General features: G+C 39.0%; 1 protein-coding gene across 1 annotated transcript; it reads right to left on the bottom strand.

Moving 5' to 3' along the window:
- Nucleotides 1–11,319: 11,319 nt before the first annotated feature.
- On the bottom strand, nucleotides 11,320–22,169 carry LOC128861838 (transcriptional regulator ovo-like). Its single transcript, XM_054100213.1, has 2 exons — nucleotides 22,158–22,169; nucleotides 11,320–12,420 (listed from the first exon to the last, which is right to left on the bottom strand). The coding sequence occupies exons 1-2, from the start codon at nucleotides 22,167–22,169 to the stop codon at nucleotides 11,320–11,322; spliced, it is 1,113 nt and encodes a 370-aa protein (XP_053956188.1).
- Between the last annotated feature and the right edge of the window lie 1,110 nt (nucleotides 22,170–23,279).

Genomic DNA, 23,279 nt, shown 5'->3' with positions numbered 1-23,279 from the left:
CCCAAGTTGTATCTCTCTACCTTCATTGCGCCAGGACATACAGGGGATAGGGATCTTCCCTACAAGTATCAGCGTTTGATTTTTTGTCACACAAGAGAAAATCGGAATATGTCCGCGAAACTACACATCAAATATAGGTCACAAAATAAAATGCAGTCGCTTAATAATTGTATTCTCATAACTACTCGACTTATTGCAGAAAGTATAAGTAAATCCGCCTACAACCCACAATTCTTTCATATCTATATCTGCCGCAATGTCAAAAGACCGTTAGATTTTATATATAAATAGGCAAACAGGTTTTCTTTACACCTCCCTAAGGGTAAACTAATTCTAAGGTTTAATTCCAAAGGGATTTTGATACTAAAGGGAAATTTCAAATAGAGCAAAAATCCTAAATAAAACATGTACATATATATGCCTCCTAAATGTATGCTTACTTCTGATACTGAAAAGAGGAAACGTGTTAGGAAGCGGTTTATGAATAGGAATCTGAAAGCTGAAGGCCGAAGGTAAAAGTGAATATGTAGATGAAGAAAAAAATAAAAGCAAAGGGAAAAACAAAAATTAAGATAGCTAAAGATAAAGACAAAGATTAAGGAAAATTCAAATACTTAATATGAGGACAAGGGTAAAAGTTATATATTCACCTAAGGAAAAAAATAACAATAAAGATAGTGTCAAAGATAATAAAATAAAAATAAAGATAAACAATTAAGAAAGGCTAAATTCTGTCCGTATCGAACTTTACATACCCGCACACATTTTAGTGAAGCTATTATTTTTAGAATCAAACAGACTCATATGCAATGAGTATTATAGCTTGTAGAAGGAGAGGGATGAACGGAAATTTAAGAAAAGTTGACGGGCCGATCCCATAATATATATGTCGAGTCTAAATGAGGTGGCAGCGATATATGTACCAAATTTGAGAGAGTTTTAATAAGTCGCTATCCAGATTTACCTAAATTTTAGATTTCTGCGTCGGATTTATTTTTTTTGGGTTCATTACTCTTACTAAATTTGAGTAATTTTGCTTTATTTATAACAAAGGTATCATTTTTTTGATTTAAAAATGTGGGAGGTGTGCGCGGTTATTAACCGATGACCGAGGATCGATGGACAGACATGGCCGAATTTAGTACTCTTATAATTTTATTATTTATATGTCTCTATACCTATCTCGATTTTTTATGCTGTTACATACATCCGTTATGTGAACAAAATAACAGGGTCCGTCACTCGAAGTATAACCAACTTTTAGTTGGCTAAAAGACAGTACAGAGTTGTTTACAAGCGGGCGGAAACATTTATCCGAGAGTTAACGCGTAAAAAGAAAAGCAGTAATGAATTTCGAACGTAATAGTGTGATTGCATTATATTTGGATGGAAAATCACAACCAGCGATTGTTCGTGAGCTCCAGCTCCTTAAAGTAAATAAAGTTCTTGCTAATCGCACCATCGCTCGTTACAATGATACTGGTAGCATCGCGAAACGTCATGGAGGTGGTCATCAAAAGACTGCAACGTCACGTGAATTGGTTCAAAAAGTGAAGAAAACACTTGAGCGAAATCCTCGACGAAGTGTCAATCAAATGCGACAGAACTGAAAATATCTGACCGTAGCATCCAACGTATACTAAAAAATTATCTCAAAGTCAAGCCTTACAAGATCCAAAAGACAGATGATCTCACACCAAAGCAGCAACAAGTCAGACTTGAGAGAGCGAAGGAGTTGCTTTGCTCGGCCAAAAGCGATCAATTTCCGAGCATTGTGTCTTCTGACGAGAAAATTTTTCAAATTGAGTAATTCCTAAGCTCACAAAACGATAGGGTTTATTTGACCGACAATTCATACGAGAATTTGAGTCATCGATTGGCCACCACGTAGCTGCAGCCGCCACAGGTAATGGTTTGGGCCGGTGTAACCGCAGATGGGCGCTCTCCAATCGTTTTCACCGAGCCTGTGGTCTAGGTAAATACGAAATATTGTCGGAAAAGTATTCTGGAGGTTGATTTGAAGACGTGGACAGACAAACATTTCAGTGGCAGACCAACAGGACTCGGCACCATCTTACAAAGCTCCTGTGAATCAAGAATGGCTAAAAAACAACGTTCCGAACTTCATAACGTTCACACAATGGTTTTCCAATTCACCAGACGCGAATCCGATGGATTATTCTCTTTGGGTCATTTTGGAGAGCAAGGTCCGAACTAAAAGATTCACTAGTCTCGAGGTGCTGAAAAATCCATTGTCCGCGATTGGGCCAAAATACCTGCAAGTCACATTCGGGCAGCGTGCGATTCGTTTCTACACCGTCTCAAGGCCATAGTCAAGGCAAAAGTTGGTCATATCGAGCAAAAGTAAATTGATTCTCAATTTTGTACTCTTTTCACACATTTTTTACTTCGAATTGAATAAAAGTAATTTTCCAAAATAATTTTTGGCCTTTATAATTGGTTACACTTCAAGTGCCGGCTCGCGGAAATAAAAATATAATTGAAATACATATATTACAAAGATAAAGATAGGTAGAAAGATGGAGATAAAGATATGGAAAGAAAGATAAAAATACAACTGAAATTTAAAAAAGCAAATAAATCCAATGGAAATTATTATTGATCAAATTTTTGGCCACGGGCGATACTACTCAAATTAAAACGGTGCAAAAAAACTCAACAAAAGCGAAACAACCTTTACATGAGCAATTTTGATATGCTGAAAATTTCTCCAGTACAGTTATGCGGTTCATAATATATGAGATATCTGTGTACATTGCAAAGCAATAGACACTTGACAGATCATTTTATTTGGCATACCTTAGGGCGTACGCACCGATGGTATATGCACACTCTCCAGAAATATGCGAGCATATTTGATTGCATAATAAATTAGCTGTTAGTTAGAAGTGAAAAAAATAGTAAACAATCGCATGAAGGCAAAGTAGCAAATACTCATAATATCACATATGTATTCCCATTCATATTCGTGCATATAAGTACGTACGCGCACAATAAAAGTATGGGTTCTATACATATTATATTATTCACAATATACCATATGTATGTAAGTTCCAATTCAGTATGAGTAAATGAAAAATCCCCGCATTCGTACTTTTCGTGTTTTCAGAAGTGATAATAAAAAACTTTTGCTCACCAAAATTTTGCGATATCGCCTTTCTTAAAATTGAGACTCCCTATTTTGTATGATTGCCTAAAATGGCTACTTATAATAAAGCATAGATTCACGTACGTCCGTGTGCATGTAGCTACATGCGTTAAAAACAAAGTATAATATGAAGGCAACGAAAAGCGTGGTGGTATAAAGGAAAGGAATTTATGACGCAACAAAGCTATTTCACTAAAACAACTTTCGATGGAGCAGCCCATTTCTAAATCTATGTATGTACGTAAAATTTACTTCCACGGTTGAAAGAAATTTGGAAAGATTTCCTGAAAATAAGCAGTGAGCTGAGTTTTCTTTATTCCCATGCCACTAATAGTATTTAATATCTCCATTCTGATTTATATTTAATTGGTTTCCATTAAAAGATTTTTTTTTTAACCCTGGATTGATTACAGTAATCCAAAGAAAACAAGGTCATGGAGACTGCCCGGTCATGCTTCTACGTCGACGCCTCGGCCGAATATTTACGCTGCGAAGGTTATGCTATGTATTTGGTGGGACCAAGTTGGTGTTATTTATTACGAACTGTTAAAACTAAGCGAAACCATCACTGGGGATCGGTATCGACTTCAATGGATGCGATTGAGCCGAGCACTGCGCGAGAAGCGGCCGCAATACGCGGAGAGGCATGGAAAAGTGATTCTAGAGCATGACAACGCTCGGCCTCACGTTGCCAAGCCCGTTAAAACCTTCCTGAAAACACTGAAACGGGAAATCCTACCCCACCCGCCATATTCTCCAGATATTGCGCCATCCGATTATCACCTGTTCCGATCGATGGCACATGGCCTAGCTGACCAACAGTTCCATTCATATGAAGACATCAAAAAATGGCTTGATCTGTGGATAGCCCCAAAAGATGAACAGTTTTACCGCGACGGTATACGATATCTACCAGAAAGATGGGAAAGAGTAGTAGTCAGCGATGGGCAATACTTTCAATGATTCACTTGTAACCAATTTTTCAGAAAAAAAACAGCGAGAACTTATATATATATATATACACTCGTAAATATTAACAAGCGTTTTCAATTAGCCTTCATAGTAGCCTGATGCCAACCCGGCATTTCAAAACCATTTCACTGTTCCCACTTTACACATCTACGGTTTCAATGTTGGCGATCGTTCGGTGGCTAGTTCGTCCACACATCTTCGCCACTGACGTAATATTAAATATTATTTGGTAAATGTTTATTTATCAACACAGCATTCCAGTTGCCGGTTAGAACAAATAATCTACCAAATCCTTTTTCGGTGAAGCAGTCCCAAACAAGAGCCTTACCTCAACGCTTAACAACTCGTTGAAGTTGTCGATTATCAGCAGCACACCAGCACAGACGTATGCAACTTTTCGCCCAAAAGAAAGATTCATTCGCTTACCCAATTCCGTTCTGAATTTTCCTTAACCGGTTCGAATGTTTTTTCAATGTGTGGTATTGAGGCCAAAGGTTTTTTAATGTCCTTCGGAATTTGAGATCTTCTGCTGCTAAACGTCTTCGAATCGTGCCTTTGGATACATTGGCATAACTTTTCCTTAAAACTGTACCCATTTTTTAACGAACGTCTTAACGTGACATTTTGGACCTTTAGCGTGTGTACATAGGAACACTGCCTCAAATCATTTTGCATACGGAAATCATTTTGTAAAAACAAGGTACGCTTTCTGAATTTCTGATAAAACTAACAGAATTCAAAATACGTATTTCGAAAAGAACAACAGCATTTAAATTTTATTATATTTCATCCCACTTGGCTCTTCCCTTCTAAACATTTGATAATTGGTATGTTGTCACATGTCAAGAAAGGGCTTAGCTCTTATTAAAAAACGAGGCCACAACCTCTCTAGGCTAGGCATCCGCTGCTTCGTTCCTTTGTATGCCTCTGAGTCCTGGGCCATAGATTCCAGGATGAGAAGGATGCGTTTGCATTCGAAAGCAAATTTTATTTCCCTTTATTTTTTAATTGAAAAATCTTACAATAGAATATTATATATCTACTTTTTGAAGCTGTGATAAGAAACCCGTTAAAGGCACCTAGTCCCATACACGCTTACTTGTGCATTAGGGTGCAGTGATCTTTTTTTATCGCTTTTAGTAGATCTGCGCAAACTTGACTTTCTATTCCAGAAACAAGGATACAAAATATAATATGTACCCTATGATCAAAAAGTACCGGGAAGGTGATGTTGACTGTTTTTCGATTGTCAAAGCGTGAGTACCTTCCATCGGATAAGACAGTCAATAAAGAATATTATTTATCCGTTTTGAAACGTTTGAGAGATGCTGTACGTCGCAAACCGCCAGAAATGTGAGCACACAATTCTTGGATTTTGCATGATGATAACGCGCCATCGTACCGAACCCAAATTGTGCTGGATTATTTGACCAAACACCAAGTAAATACCATCGTGCAAGCACCGTATTCACCTGATATGGCCCCGTGCGACTTCTTTTTATTTCCCAAGTTGAAGTCACCACTTCGTGGAAGGTGATTGTAGTCAATAGAGGAGATCAAAGAGAATGCGACGAAGGATCTGAAGGCCATCCCTTCGTCGGCCTACCAGGGGTGCATGGAGGACTGGGTTAAACCTTGGCACATGTGTGTTGCTTCAGACGGGTCATATTTTGAAGGAGATGAAATAAATTTTCCTGAAGTTTAACTCTGTTTTGTTTTATTTAAACATTCCCGGTACTTTCTGATCATAGGTATGTTAAGAGGTACCCCAGACACCATTAATTGAAAGGGACTGTGAAATTCAAGACTTTCGGTACATTTGTGATTGATTTCAAAGTGTTTTTATAGCCTTCCAAAGTAACTTCATTTAGTATGCGTATTATTCATGTATTTTGTGACATCAAATGACTTTCAGTAACCAGCTTGCATTGTGGGTGATAATTTGTGTCGATTTTTATTAATTATTAATTATTTAAATTATTATTATTACTATTTGACTATAGTACTGCAGTTAAATACAAGTTACAAAACATTAAACTTAAAATCTTCTTTCTTCTTTTTTTTCATGCTGAAAAGTCTCTAACGACTGGTGGCATTGCGCATACGTCAGAAGTCGCTGAAGGCTCACCCTCTGTCTCCATTTTAGCTTGCCTACCAAAGTGGAAAATCCTGCGAGTCGGCACTGCAAAACCTTGTTGCTAGATAGAGCTGGCCATCAACAAGAGGGACTATGCTATGAGCAGCTTTCTAGACATGGAGTGGTCGTTTGATAATGCCACTTTTAATAGTATGTGCTGCTCTGTTAGTAGGCACGGCGTAGACCGTGAATTAGATTCGTTCGATGCTGGCCCAAAGAATCGTCTCGGTGCGAAAAGAGGAAGATCTGCTAGTGACATCCGGGGTTAATACAGGCTGTTGCCAAGGCGGTGTGCTGTCTCCATTGCTCTGGTGCTTGGTGATCGATCCTCTGCTCACCACCATAAGCGACTCTGAAGTCTACGCACCAGGATATGCGGACGATGTTGCCTGTTTGGCCCTTCGCTTATAAACATCTATAGGAAAGTGCAGAAAACTCTGAATATTATTGACACTTGATGCTGTGAGAATGGGCTATCGGCAAACCTTATCAAGACTAGTATTGTCCTCTTCACCAGTAGGACTCGTTCTACTTGAGCTAAAAGGAGTCACAATCCAGCTGTCCGAAGAAATCAAATATCTTAGAGTAATCCTCGATAGTAAATTTCTTTGGAAGTCACACGTTGAAACAAAGACATCCAAAGCACTGACAGCTTTCTGGCGGTGCAGGGATGTATTTGGGAAAACTGGGGTCTTTCTCCTAGCAATATCCTATGGATCCACACGGCTATGATAAGACCTATTATCACCTATGCATCAGTGATGTGGATGAGTAGACTCGCTCTCGTGGGAGTCAGGAGGACAGGAGACTACAACGAACTGTGGCGATCTGTTGCACCGGAGCTTTTCCGACTACTTCAGGTCCAGCATTAGATTCGACGACGTGGGATTCGATGCAACGATCCTCGCCAATCCCCTTGACTCCACGCTATCCAGAGCGCTCTTAACAAGAGATTTAGAGTAGTGCTGCCAGACACTCAACTGTGGTCACACTCAGAAAATGAGCCCGGCAATCACTGTTTTCGCATTTTCGCGGAGGTCTCCAGGACCGAGCACGGCTCCAGCTCTGAGGTCTACCTGGAATTCAGTGGAACAAAACTGTACTTTGCTCTTCGAATGTATACAGGCGTATGCTGTTCAAGAAGCGATGAACTTTGTTGGGGAAAACAGATGGATAGGCAGATCTATATGTGTCTGCAGCGACAGCTAAGCTACGCCCATGGCCTTAAACAGCCTCCCAGCCACTTCAAGGGTAGTCGACTGATGACGGGCTACTTTCAATGGAAAATCTCATGGAAAAGGTAAGCATCTCAGGCAGTGCACTCTCCCCAGCTTGTAGAGAGGGGGATGAGACGGCGGACCACTTTCTGTGCGTCTGACCAGTCTTCGCTCGATTAAGGCTTGAGGTCTATTCCACTGATGTGTTAAGAAGCGACCACCTTGGCTCCTTGGCACCACAAGATCTACTAAAATTTCTTCGGAGATCTAGTAGATTTAAAGAAAATTAAAAAGGGAATCCGAGGGCAGTACAATAAACTTCGTTGCGCCCGAGTGCTGTACTTGCTAGTCTGTCCCGACAAAAAACAAAAAAAACTGAAAATCTGTGTGATGACGCTTATTTACAGCTGTATAAAGTTTCATTTATTTTTTCAAATTTTATTAGGTTGAAGTCACCTCAAAACGTTACTCTAAGAAGATAATATTTTGTGTTTTTTTTTTCAACTCCGCCATTAAAAAACCACCTTAATGTGCATGCCTACACGCATTCTCTTTCAAAAACATACCCCTTAGTTTAAATTTGTGCAAAGGACGCTCTTCTCTGTTAGTATAAGCGCAGTACATAAGTGGAGGTGGTAGTCTGTTCGTAGGTACGAATTATTGAGTGTTTAATGGCGAAATCAAATGGTGACATTTCGAGGCTAGTTGCGGCAAGAGCTTGTTACATCCAAAACCATAACTACATATAAAGCATGCACGTATAAATCATTGTGGCAGGATACAGAAAGTCATTGCCATTTGCACGGTGTGAGTTACTGTTACCTCTAAAGCATTGCAAAGTTTCCAATTGAATTATTGTAGAATATTTATGACTATGGTTTTGTATTTGGCATGCGCATATGTATGTATGTACTGTACGTTTGTATGTGTGGGTTTATTGCAATGGTTGGTTATTAGGGCATGTGCACTTGCATCGCATTCATTTATCATACTTGGCTCAGTGTAAGTTACTCAATTATGCGCCCCTCTTTTTCTCTATCTTTCTTCCCACCTTGCCACTAGCTCTTCAATTATGGCGATTTTAATATAATAACAATTTGTATGGAATAGTTTGCCATTTGCAGCTTTGTCGGTATTTGTATGTATAAATGCTAATGGGTTTTGTGATTTTCCACGTGGCTCTCGGTTTTTTTTAAGAAAGAAAGACAAAGAAATTTACAATTTATTATTAACTTTCTGCGGTCGCCGTAGCCGAATGGGCTGGTGCGTGACTATCATTCGGAAATCAGAGAGAACGTAGGTTCGAATCTCGGTGAAACACCAAAATGAAGAAAAAGTTTTTCTAATAGCGGTCGCCCCTCGGCAGGCGATGGCAAACCTGCGAGTGTATTTCTGCCATGAAAAAGCTCCTTATAAAAAATATCTGCCGTTCGGAGTCGGCTGGAAACTGTAGGTCCCTCCATTTGTGGAACAACATCAAGACGCGCACCACAAATAGGAAGAGGAGCTCGGCCAAACACCCAAAAATATATATATATATATATTCATATCGTAGCTGAAGAAGAAAGTTTTCCTTTGTCAACATTGTACAAAGAGATTATCATCGCTAGTAATTGATGTTTCAGTAAGAGTTTTAAATGTTCTTGAATTCTTTTATTCAACATCGGACTTATTATTTTAAATTCACCAATGTTACAAATTTTCGCTTGCCAGGGCTGTCCATTGCACCGCGACACCTTTTTGATGTGGCAAACAAAAGTCGCCAGAGCATAATCCGGGGCCCAGTACGCGAAGCATATCATCCTAGGCAGGGAAATCTTCCACGAGCCGCACCATAAACATTTTGTCAAAAAGGTACCGAGAATCGTTCAAATAAAACGCAAACTAATTGTTTAATTTTAAAAATTTATTTTGTCGCTTTCAAAATAGGCCCCATTCGAAGCAATACACATATGCCAAGGATTAGTCCAGTCATCAAAGCACTTTTTAAACGCGTTTGAAGAGATCTTCTTCCACGAATTCTCCTTAATGGCCTCTATCGACTAAAAGCGGCGTCCGCGGAGGGTAATTTAAGTTTTGGGTAAAGCAAAAAGCACAGGGGGCTGAATTCGATGATATTTGTCGAGTTTTTGGTCAAAAAAGTGTTCACAATATAAGCCTTGTGAGACGGTGCGTTATCAAGGTGTAAAATCCATGAGTTTTCTTTCTACAAATTGGGCTGTTTCCTACGCACATTTTCTCTCAAACGTCTCATAGCTTCCAAATAATATTCTTTATTTACCATAGAACCATTTAGAACGAATTCCGCGTGCACAACTCCATGATAATCAAAGAAAACGAGTAGCATGACTTTCACTTTTGACCGACTTTGACGTGGTTTCTTGAGTTTCGGCTCATGTGGATAGCGCCATTCAGCCGCCTGTTGACTGGTTTGCATGTCAAACTCACCTACCCACGTCTCATCACCTGTTATGATGCGCTGGATAAACGTTGGGTCCGAATTCACTTGCTCAAGCATGTCTTCAGTCACCTTCTTCCTATGAATTTTTTGAAAGAAATTGAGCTCCCTCAGAACGAGTCGAGCAGAAACTCGTCTCACGCCCAATTGATCGTGTAAAATGTTGCGAATTGATTCGTGAGACTCGGTTAATTCGCAATCCACCTCCCTCAATCTTAAATGATGGTTTTCCAGCACCATTTCCTTGATTTTTTCGACGTTTTCATCCATTCCTCACGAACAGAAAGAAACGCATTTAACGCAACGCATTAACAGCTGCGATTTGCTAAAGAAACGTAATGAAAATAATGCATTTTTAAAACAACTGATAACTGGCGATGCAAAATGGATTGTTTACAATAATATCAAGCGGAAAAGATGGTGGAACAGGCCAGGTGAACCAACTCAAATAACATCAAAAGCAGGTTTTGATATCAGTTTGATGGGATTACAAAGGAATAGTCTACTTAGAACTCTTACCACCCAACTGAATGATCAATTCTGATGCCTACATTAAACAACTAACTAAATTAAGCGAAATGCAGTTGAAGAAGAGTCGAAAAAGTATTGTATTCCATCATGGCAATGAAAGGCCACACACATCTTTAGCATTTCGTAAAAAATTATTGGAGCTTGGTTGGGATGTTTTGCCACATCCACCATATAGTCCTGACCTTGCACCATCTGATTACTTTTTTTTCGATCCTTACAAAACTCCTTGAATGGTAAAAATTTCAATAATGATGATGATGTCAAATCGTACCTGATTCAGTTTTTTGCTAATAAAAACCAGAAGTTTTATGAACGTGGGATTATGATGCTGCCTGAAAGATGGCAAAAAGTCATTGATCAAAATGGCCACAATAAGATTATTTAGTTCCATGAAAAAATTGTCTTTGATTTTCCGCAATTATTTAGTTTCCAACCAATAGTAGCTGCTGTTTTACCAAACCGACAGTTTACTTACATAAACTTTCTGCAAAACGTAATGGTTGATCTTTTTGCAAATATTTGAATGCATTACTCTTTGAAGAGTTGCAGCCACGAATTAATAAAAAACGCCAACAAATCCGGGGATTTAGAAAGAATCCGAATATTATTCAGACAAATATATTGTGCTTGCTTGGAAATGGAAGGAGAGCTCTTGGACATCTTATGTAACTTTATGTTCTGTTTTTGCATTTAATTGTTAAAAATTGATGTGTGCATAATAATCAGTTTTTCAGAAAAGAATAAACCGTTTGTTGAGTTATTTTGCTTCCTTTGATACTACACCTCTTTTAATGTTTTTCATTCCTTTTTATTTGTGCATGGTTTTTGTTTTTTATTAATTCTCGTACTCACCTTTGTACATCGGAAACTCGCCATCGCTGTGACTGTGGCACAACATCATCGGTGAACGACAACGTGAGCGTTCCACGCTGGTGTTGACATGTATACTGGTGCTGCCATTACCGCCGCCGCCACCGCCATGCTTTCCGCTTGCATTTGCATTGGATGATGCAGCTACTGCAGCCACTGCTGCTGCGGCCGCTGATGCTGAATAGGAGCGTGAAGCATGTGAGAGCGTGCGACGCCTTATCGTAGAGGCAGAATGCTGCGACGTTGAACGATGATGTTGCGGCGTAGAATGTTGACGGTGATGATGGTGCTGCTGTTGTTGTTGTGGCTGCTGCTGATGTTGTTGCTGTTGTTGTGGTTGTTGTTGCGGTTGGGCTACACCCGCAACGATCGGCTGATACCTACTTGCACCGCCAAGTGAAACATGATGCTGTAACGGTGGATGAGAGTGCGGCGCCAATGGCGGATGCGAGTGCTGGTGCTGCAGTTGTTTTTGTTGTTGCTGTAATAGTGTGGCGCTTGCATTTTGATGGTGCACATGTTGATATGCATGTGTATGTGCATGGGTGTGCGTATGCTGGTGCGGGTGCGAATGGGTGGCATGCAAATGGGAATGACCGCCAGCGGTAGAACTGAGGCCACCAACTGACACACTGCCACTGCCAACGCTAACGCCGGCTGCACTCTGTAAATGTTGTTGGTGTTGTTGTTGATGTTGATGTTGCTGGAGCTGTCGTTGTTGCAGTTGATGCAACAATTGTTGCTGCAACTGTTGTTGCAGTGGCTTAATACCAGTTACCGTAGTTGTTGGTGTTGATGTTGCTATTGTTGTTGTTGTTGTAGCGCCAATAATATTCGCACCACACACCATCGATGTCGCAATACCAGTAACAAGACCACCGCCGCCGCCGCCACCCCCAGCGCCCCCAACAATGCCGCCGGTGTTGCCAGCAGCACTCACGGCTACGGAAGGATTCTTTTCCCATGGCCCGTTATTCTCTGTATTATAATCCAGCTTGTTAAGTAATTCGTTGATCGTTAAGTGCAAAAACGTTAAGCGACCTGCGTTGAAGGTAACCTGCTCACTCTGTACATATGGGCAAATATCTTTTAGTTTTGTTTTTGTTGGCTATTTGATATTTTTAATCTAACTTTTATCGATATTTAAATAATTCACGAACAGCTTCATATACATATGTGCGTAAGAACATCAAGACGCTTTTTGAATATTATGTACTTATATTTATTTAATTTTATTTTTACTTTTACGGTTTTCTTACTTTAAAATCGATTTTAGTTGAATTTTTTCTTTTACGTCAGCATTTGGAAACTTTTTATACTAGTCGCACGTTTTCCCACACGTTTCGGACTAAACTTTTCCAATTGCGATCACTCAATTAATAGCTAAATACCGAACGAAAGCCAAATTACGCGCCAAACTTTTTACACGCGCAAGAAAACACTTCACTGCATCCCACGTGTTGCAAGCGTTGCAAGCATCATAGATACTCAAATTATCATTAGCAACGCCTTCAGCCATAGAACAAAAAATTTCTTTACTTACATAGAAAAAGCACTACGCATTTTTTACTTATTGAAGCCCGATTCGATATTCATTGTAGGAACGGCGTACAGTCATCAATTTTCGTTGGCGGCTTTCGGTGGTGGTTGCAGAACTTTTACATTGTGACATTGTTTGATTAACCAACTCCCTTAAATCAGATTGTTTTCCAGTTATTTCTTTAATATTATCCAAATAAGCACAAGATGCAAAAAAGCTATAGAAACGAAAAATTGATGCGGCACTCGTTTTCATATAGTAGATACATATGTAGACACATATTTACATTTCCTTATATCCCATATGTACGTATTTCCGTTTATTTTTCGCAAAAACAAAGAAAATTACTTATAAACAAAAATTTAACGAAAAAAGAGTTGAAATTTCTGCTCCAGGCTTGATTACGGTGTCCCTGCCACAGTGGCAATTATGAACATGCAAAAATAGAGTTTTCTGTTATATTGTTTTTTTTTAAGCCATAATTTTGGAAATTAGCTAAAAACTTAACACTGCTCTAGGTTACGTTTGGTTGCACGGAACAGCACGTTAAAAAAATTAATATATAGTTCATTGTATAGGGCCGAGGAAACTGTCCTCCAGTTCCATCCTAACATATCTTTAAATTCACCTAATTTGTTGGTCATCCCCTCTCGAAACTGTGCCTAAACTTTTCACATCCTCGAAGCAGTGATCCCCAGAAACCTTAAGCGCATCCCTCGAAGTACTTTACACTTCATTCCAGATAGGAAGCGCTGAATGTTCTCTAATCTTCCTCATCTCTACAACTCCCACGGAAATCGTTATGAGGAGCTTCAAACCCTGACAAATAGTCCAATGCCTTGTTAGTACATATTATCAGGTAAAGCCGTATGTTACAATACTTTTTGAGAATCTCTCTAAGTTGCCTGGTGAACTCGATAATCTTTTAGTAGCTACTGTAATGCTCTGCTTAACTTGTGGAAACAGAACACCAAGCATGAATTCGATTCTCGAAGTATATTTCCTTACTCACTCGTCTGCTTTCCCAATGTTCACAGACCTAGAACACATTGACACCAAGCTGTGGAGGAGATACTGAGTAGGAATTGTCGACTTTCTCGCACACATCGGATAATATCAGTTTGGAAGTCTGTAAGTTTTTTTCAGTGAGATTTGAGGGGAAAATACTGTTCCGCTGTTAATCTTTGTGAAAACCGCTTAGAACCATGTCAGACTCTCTGCCACTTCTGAAGGAAAAGTAAACATGAAAGTTGCGACAAAAGACGATCTCTTTCATCTAATAGTCATAGCTTACACATCCACTACCTATTGCTACAAAGTCATCTAATATCACCAATAATATGACCAACGATATTACCTATAGCATCAGCTTTCTTCGGCTGATTCGATTCTTAAAGACTTATTTCAAAGTTGGTGTGTGACTATCATTCGGAAATCAAAGAGAATGTAGGTTCGAATCTCGGTGAAAGACCAAAATGAAGAAAAAGTTGTTTCTAATAGCGTCGCCCCTCGGCAGGCAATGGCAAACCTCCGAGTGTATTTCTGCCATGAAAAAGCTCCTCATAAAAAATATCTGTCAAGTCCAGAGAATATGGAGGATTTAAAACGAATTAAAACCATATATCCATTAATTTTGCGATCACAACTGCTGAGGCGTGGGCTGGTGCGTTGTCGTGATGGAAAAGGAAAATAACTCGAATTCCTCGATTCAAAGGAATGCCAAACACAAAGAAATAGACCGATCTGAATGAACCAAGAGGGACTACTAACTAAACATAACCTCGATACGTGCCAGTGGTGCCATCTCTCTGACTTTACACAAACTTTTTAAACGCCCCTCGTTATACTAATGATGAAAAAGTGTACAAATTAAATAAAATAAATAAATATAAGAAGAATATAAGAACTGCTTTTTTTTTTATTTCAATGAAGTTAAGGAATTTTAATGTTATATGTCGCCTTTTAAGTTTATTTTTAGATTGTAAGAAAATTTTGTATACTAAACTGATAAACTGAAAGTTATCGATTTAATTGTAATGCAATATAATATTAAAAAAAATAAAATTTCTAAATCCTATCACATATGTATGTCTACTATTTTTGTTGGGTATACTGGTACTATTATTTTGTCTGCGACCGTATGTACGCATTAATGTGTGTATATTGATAAAGTCACAACAAACTCAATTCAAAAGGTGCCTGCAAAACTCAGGCATATCCGACGTAGGTATACTTTTCATATTGCTGCATATACTTTGCACCGTTATACATCTATGAACAGCTGATTCTCCATCAATATATGGTAATAATATTTTAAAATACTTATAAATGCTCAGCCATATGAATATATCTCACTTATTCTACTCTTTTTATTATTTTATATGGATAAGGTCGATGGCTTTTAGTACTAATATTACACTCTTTCACTAATTTCACTTTCTTCTTCGCTTTCAAAGTAAACAAGCGCGCGCACACACATTTTTAATAACTATATACCAAAAGTAACGGCCCACAAGAACAGCTCAATCGTTACCCGTTTTAGCCGTTTGCCCGTCCGTTTACCAAACTATGCGCTGGCACCAACGAAATGAAACTGATTTGAATGAATTAATATCATTCACATAATCTTCAGGATGCTGTATCCATATATATACATGCACACATAACTCCGTATTTAGATACACTCACGTGTGTATACATATATTAGTAAGAAGCGAGAGTTGTAAGCAGCTGGCTCAAATACTCATAAAACCAATCTTTCGTTTTTTGCTGACGCTGCTCCAGTTTCGTCGGTAACATTCGGCAAAAAGCTTGCCACCATTCACATCCGGTAACGTTAAGGCAAATTTGAGAGTGAGCGAATAATAACGATTGCGCCTCAAAGCTTTCGAGAATAGTTGGAGCATTAACGGTGACATTTCGTTCATTTGCTGCCTATTGTAGTTGTCTCAGAGGACCTACTCTGATTATGTGTATGTAACAATGTGTTGTACAGTAATATCCGCATTGATATATGCAATCGATGCTCAAAATCTGGCGTTTTATGCCTGCCAGTTATTTCGTTTATTTTTATATTTTATGTAAAATTTTATTACGCTATCCGCGGAGCTACTGTAACACGCCGAAATGAGGTGTACGAGTGTAACGTATAAACCGCAGTATTATCGAAATTGAAGGAAGAGGAATTAAATTTTCATATACTATTATATTCATCTGTCTGATCACATGCCTGGTAAATCATGTCTGACAGAAATGATTGGTATTATAAATACATTTGCAAGCTCGATGCAAAACTACTTATATTTACGCCCACTTCATATATGTATGCAGGAAATCTTAAAACGTTCCTATCTCTCGTCAGGCATACAAGCTCATTGGGTTTTCACAGAACGTTTCAAACTTTATAAAATATTTAGCGTTACATTCTACTCAAAATAATTGACTAATTGTAGTATTGACTAATTATTTTCTTGTCGGCTTCAATGTTTGTTGCAGGTGATCTGGTCTATCTTTCTCCGAGTAGTTTGTAGGAAAGCGCAAATAACACAAATAATATTGACACTTTATGAGCTATCCGCGAATTCGACCAAATCGAATGTTATTCTCTTACCTGGACATAGAAGGTTAAAGAGGTCCCTTCGCCCGCACACATAAATGAGTTTAAAGTGACGTTTCCTAAGACACCTAATGGCCAAGCAACTTAAATAAGTATGTATTATAAAGGTTCGTTAAATTTCAAGGGCCGATGTTAAATGTGAACCACACCTAAACGCCATGTTTTTTCTGCAATTCATTTGACATTTTTTAATTCCAGACTAACTCAATTTGAACCATGGAAAGATATACAATCGAGCAACGCGTTAAAGTTATTCAGGCTTATTATGAAAACAGGCGTTCAAATCAAAAAACATATCGCGCACTTCGTGAAGAAAATCATCTTCAGTGATGAGGCACATTTTCACCTCAGTGAATTCGTCAATAAGCAGAATTGCCGCATTTGGGCGAATGATAATCCAAGAGTGATTGGCGAAAAACCAATGGACCCGCAAAGAGTGACTGTTTGGTGCGGTTTATGGGCCGGTGGCATCATTGGGCCGTATTTTTTCCAAAATGAGGCCGGTCAGGCAGTCACTGTGAATAGTGTTCGCTATCGTTAGATGATAACGAACTTTTTATGGCCCGAATTGGAAGATATGGATGTGGACGATATGTGCTTTCAACAGGACGATGCCACTTGTCACACAGCTAACGAAACCATGGCTCTTTTGCGCGAAGAATTTGATGGCCGAATAATCTCACGTCGCAGCGATGTCAATTAGCCGCCAAGATCATGTGATTTGATACCGTTGGACTTCTTTCTTTGGAGTTATTTGAATGAAAAGGTGTACGTCGATAAGCCAGCAACGATTCAAGAGCTAAAGGATGAGACAATTCGACACATTAACGGCATAGAACCTCAATTAAGCCTCAGTGTCATCGAAAATTTGGGCCATGGGATGGAGGTGTGCCGCCGAGGCCGCGGCGGCCATTTGGCCAATATTTTGTTCCGTACGTAATTGAATCATACCAGTATTATCATAATAAAAAGAAATTACAATAATTTCTTAAAAAAATTGTATTTTGTTCAAAATCAACACCGGCCCTTGAAACTTAACCTCCCTTTACATCAGATGTGTGTGATGGGATATACTCGCTATCAATGACTTTGAAAATCTGCTTGCCAAATTTCAAAGAACAATAGCTACTTTTGATGCACAGTTTCCACTTATTGATTTAAACTGCTTGTGGCGTAGATTTAAGGAACAGCACCACCATTACTATTGCCGTTGCTGAATAGATACTAAAATGCCGAGTTCCTGAGACTACTTTTTGGTTTAATCTCAAAACCAAGAAGGTGGCAAACGCGACTCTGGGTCTGGTCACTATGAAGGCAATAAGAATTGTCTTCATTTTTGTTTTACATTTGTTTCAGTGCTGCAACTAAAGGTATAAGCAATCCTTAAGGCTTAACGCATTTGACAGCCATATACAGTGAAACTTCCGTTGAGCGGAAACTCTCCGTCAGTAAATGTTTGTGCGCCCAAAAGAGGTATCTGCTCAACGAGAAGGTAATTCGTTCCGATACCTCAGATTTTATATAGCAAATTTGGCTGCCTAGGTGAAGTGTCCGTCTAGTAGAGGTATCTGGTTACATTATAACTACTTCAAAACTGGTTTGACAACGCCAGACACCAGTTAACTACGAGTACATTGTGTAAAATAAGTACCCGGAATTTATAATTCAAACTCTCCCGGGAATACCTGACACTTCAAATTTGGTTTTTTCATGTTGGTACACATGTCCTTGAATGCACAAGCCTTATTAGAACGGGATCTATTACTTAGTGTGTTTTATTCTGCAGTCAAAGTGAGTTGATCTTTTGTTTACTTGGCGAATTTTACTATGGATTTTTGCAAAAAGAGCATCGGAAGGAGGTCTCTGAAGACATGGTTTCCCGAGCTAATACGGACCCTACGTTCATGAAACGCATAGTAACTGGTGATGAGACATGGGTCTACGAGTACGATATGCAAACCAGTCAGCAATCGTCTGAATGGCGCTTCGAGAAGGAGCCGTATCCAAAAAAACCACGCCAAAGCCGGTCAAAAGTGAAGGTTATGCTCACGGTTTTCTTTGATTACCAAGGCGTGGTGCACTCTGAGTTCCTTCCAGAGGGCCAAACGGTTAATAAGGAATATTATTTATCCGTTTTAAGGCGTTTACGTGAAGCCATTCGCCGTAAACGGCCCGAATTGTGGAAGGACAATTCGTGGATTCTGCACGACGACAACGCGCCATCGCACCGAGCCTTGATTGTACGCGAATACAACACCAAAAACTTAATAAATACTATCGAACAGCCACCGTATTCGCCAGATCTCGCACCCTGTGACTTTTTTCTCTTCCCAAAACTAAAATTACCACTTCGGGGAAGGCGTTTTGAGTCGATTGAAGACATTAAAAAAAATTCGCTAAAGGAGCTGAAGGCCATCCCGGCGCCGGCCTACCAGCGGGCCATGGATGACTGGGTTGTTCGTTGGAATATTTGTATCGGCTCAAAAGGAGCCTATTTTGAAGGCGATCCAACAAATAATGATGAATAATATGAAAAAATGTGTTTTTTTTTAAATTCCGGGTACTTATTTTACACAATGTATATTGGTGAATATAAGAGGCAGATCTTTTGAGTTATGGCGATCAAACCGTTTCTATAGTGCGGACGTTTTTGGAAGTTACTTATACTATATGCCTATATGCAAATGTTGTATAGGTATTGACGCTTAAGGGTGTTGAATGTTTGGCCAGAGAGCTCGCCTCCTATTTGCGGTGTGCGTTTTGATATTTTTTCACAAATTAAGGGACCTACAGTTTTATCCGAACGGCAAATGATTTTTGTGAGGTGCTTTTTCATAGCAGAAATACTCTCGAAAGTTTGCTATTGCCTGCCGAGAGCTGACAAGGGCAATAATTCACTGCCTGCTACTTTTCAATAGAAGAAAGCTCTATAATTCTGGTATTACTGATTTTTTCTGATTTCTTATTGAAATACCTTAAGTATCGAAAACTTTGACTTACACTAGTGGACGGAAAGTACAATCAATTCAATGTACGCCACTTTCGAAAAGTTCAGGTTCGGTGTTATGTAAAGCCAATGGTCTTTGCGAAAGGGCCGATCATTCAGGTATCAAAATAAATGTATCATTACTTCTTGGATGTTCTCAGAAGCTTCAACAATTGGCGTTTTTTTTTTTTAACAAAATTCATTATGAAAATTGAAATTTTTGAAAAACAAGTTTTGATGTACATCTACATATGTATCTGCCAAAATAAAATTCAGAACAAAAATTATCAGTTTTTTGTTCTCTCAATTGGAGCATTTGGTCACAATGAAAATACGCTTTATAAGAATGGGTCAGATTCGAAGACAGACACCTTTTTTGTTGGGCATCGAGATCAATGGATTTAACGCTTAGTTATAGACTCTTTCTTTGGAGCTAAATTAATTTGCTAGTCTGTACCTGCAACTCACTTACTCAACACGTACATATATTTAACTATTGTTTTATTGTTGTATGATCCGATTATGCTTTCCGTCAAGCAATGAATTTTCCGTGGTTCATGGGAGTATTGATGCACTGATGTACATATAAGCTGTGCATTAGTGGCGCTCTAAATAAGGTAATCTTGCTTACTCACAATACCACTGTTGCAAAAGGGAACTTTATCATTGATTTGGTCACCCTAATATACTTTAAACTCCTACGCACAAAAGAATGTACATATTATATTTTTGTAAATAAATATGTACACAAAATTACCAAATAAATGCGCATAGTCACCTACATATGGTTTCTAATGCTGTACAGAATGTGTGAAAAACACCGTAAGGACCTTTTTTCTAGGCTGACATTCAAAGTACATACATATAGAGCACAGCACATACATATAGAGCACAGGGACAAACAAAACATAACAAATGGGACTACTACTTGGGTGAATGAACTTTCTAACACACCAATATCAATTCGATTTGTTCTTCGTGCTCGTTGTCTCTCTTCTGGCAGAGTACCTCCTCAGCAAAAGCTCACTCACACTATTGTTTTTGACGCTCGGATGATTTGGGCCGAGAATTGTGACACAAATGCAAGTTGCCAAAAGCTTTCTAACAACTAAGCGAGATACTGGTGATAAGACAGTACTTTTTTTATTGTGTAGAATTTTGTAAATCAAGGTTGAATGAAGCTCATAAATTCTTACATATGTAAATACGTATATGCAACTAAGTGCTAACTAATGCTCACAAGCATGAGAAGGCTTCTGTTCAAAAGTGTGCATTAGAATTTCGGACTTCACATTGTGAAGTTTAATAAAAGTTGTATTGTGCTGGTAATTGCTTGCCACTTTCCATGCGCCAGTTCTCTGCTCGTTTGAGAATTCTGCTGCTTGCCAAGAGAAAAATTTGCTTGTGAAGGCAACAATTTAACGAGGATCAAGCGATATGCTTATAGAACATATACTTTCTTTTTTTTTGTTTTAATAATTCATTCATCGCTTCATCTCTCAATAGTTCCTCAGAGCTCGATCCCTGGACTGCTAAATAAAAGTCATAAACTGAGGGAATACAACTTACTTACTTTATTGAATGTAAATTCTTAATCACTTAACTTCACGTTTACACGTTCACATGCCCAACTTAAGACTGATTACTTTACACATGTGCTTAACAACTATCATAATTGCGATGTAGCAACTTCTGTCTTGTCAACTGGCGTGTCATGTTTTTGTTTTAGTATCTCATTCTATCGGCCGCCGTAGCCGAATGGGTTGGTGCGTGACTACCATTCGGAATTCACAAAGAGAACGTAGGCTCGAATCTCGGTGAAACACCAAAATTAAGAAAAACATTTTCTCTAATAGCGGTCGTCCCTCGCCAGGCAATGGCAACCAACCTCCGAGTGTAGTTTTGCCATGAAAAAGTTCCTCATAAAAACATACCTGCCTTTCGAAGTCGGTATGAAACTGTAGGTCCCTCCATTTGTGGTACAACAACAAGACGCACACCACAAATAGGAGGAAGAGCTTGGCCAAACACCCAGAATGGATGTACGCACCAATATCTCATTCGATCTGTTTTTATTGCCAGTCGGTTTGCGAACTTTCGTGATTTGTTACAATAATTTGCATACTTTAGGCGCAAAGAATTGAGCGACATGTGCTGAAGAACAGAACGCTTGTCTTTTGGCCATTCTATGACGGTATCAAACCATTTGAATACTTTCGAGTGAAATCCTTTGAAAAGCAATGCTATTATATAACAGTTTGGCATAACGAAAATAATGCGGTGCTGCTAAATCATATGCAACGTTATATCTAAGGGAAACTTCTTGTTTTACTCAGGTGTTGGTGAATCGAAATCAGCTTCTAATAGAAACTTTTTCCTAATGGAGGAGGTAATTTCCAAAAAGATAAAACGAAAAATATTAAGGTACCACTGCAATCCCTTGGAGGTGCCGGACTCAACGTATATATACTTTTTAATCCTTGTTTTCACCTAATTCGTAGTTCACCTTAATAAAGAAGCTTCCGTCCTAACTGTCCACCGAATGTGCCTATGGAACATTCCTCCGGTACTTTAACTGGCAGCAACATTCCGTTTTTTGGCACGCGGAAGTTACCAAAGTCCAATTGGAAATAAAGCAAGTGTACTTATAGGAAGACGTACCGATACCGCCATGTTTAGTATGTACTCGATACCTTTACTCGTTGAAAGTATCGAAAAAATGTAGCGGTGCTACATAAGCACTTCCGAGGGGGGTTCAATAAGTACCCGTGTTAGAAAACCATTTTTTTTTAATAAAAGTTTTTATTTAGAAAGATACACTTTTCCCAACGCTCCGGCCATTTTTTAACCCCTCCAAAAAATAGGATTTGTCGAAATCTCCAAAATACGCCTCTGTCTTGGCGATGGCATCCTCGTTTGAATTAAATTTTTTCCCGCGAGCCATTTCTTCATGTTAAGGAACAAGAAAAAGTGGCAGGGAGCCATATTGGCAGCAATTCATGCAATTTGTCAGCGTTATAAAGGGTTTTTATAATAAGAGGTTTTAATTTGAATAGTCCGCTATTTCGGTAGATTTCACTTTTGAAGCTGTAATTTTTTGATATTTGTGAAGTAGAAACTACGCCTTTAAAAACCCTTCTTTTACGCCGAATGCGACCGTGTGTCCTTAAATTTTTTGTGAAAGCGGTCCAATAACTTACTATAGCATTGTCCAGATTGTTCTTCCTTTTTCTAAAAGATCAATAGGGATGACGTGGTTCGCATCCCAAAAAATCGTCGCCATACTTTTCCAGCCGATGGGACTGTCTTCGCTTTCTTTGGAGCAGATTCACCGGGAGAAATCCATTGTTTTGATTGTTGCTTAGTCTCTGGTCTGTAATGATGAATCTAGGTTTCATCAACGATGACAAATTGACGCAAAAACTCCTTCGGATCTCGCTTAAATTGCGCCAAACACTGCTTCGAAGTTAACAGCCTCATTCGCTTGTTGTAGCTGTTACTTCGCGCACTTTCGAGCACTTTTTGAATAATTCCCTCGGTAACACCACTGCCGGGCGTGCAGGTCGGCCCTCATTAAAAACGGATGTTCGCCCACATTTAAATTCATTGAACCAATATCTAACTGTGGTCATAAATGGCGAAGCGCCTGCTTAGACACTATCCAACTTTGCTTTCATGTCCTCGCACTTTTTTCCATCCAAATATAAAAAGCCAATTACCGAACGATGCTGCCCTTTTTCCATCTTAGGGAAAATCACGAAACATGTCTTACTCGAATAGCTG

This window comes from Anastrepha ludens, chromosome 4, assembly GCF_028408465.1.
Source record: "Anastrepha ludens isolate Willacy chromosome 4, idAnaLude1.1, whole genome shotgun sequence".
NCBI lineage: Eukaryota > Metazoa > Arthropoda > Insecta > Diptera > Tephritidae > Anastrepha > Anastrepha ludens.
The sequence above is the reverse complement of the archived record's forward strand: the minus strand, read 5'-3'. Positions and strand labels throughout refer to the sequence as shown.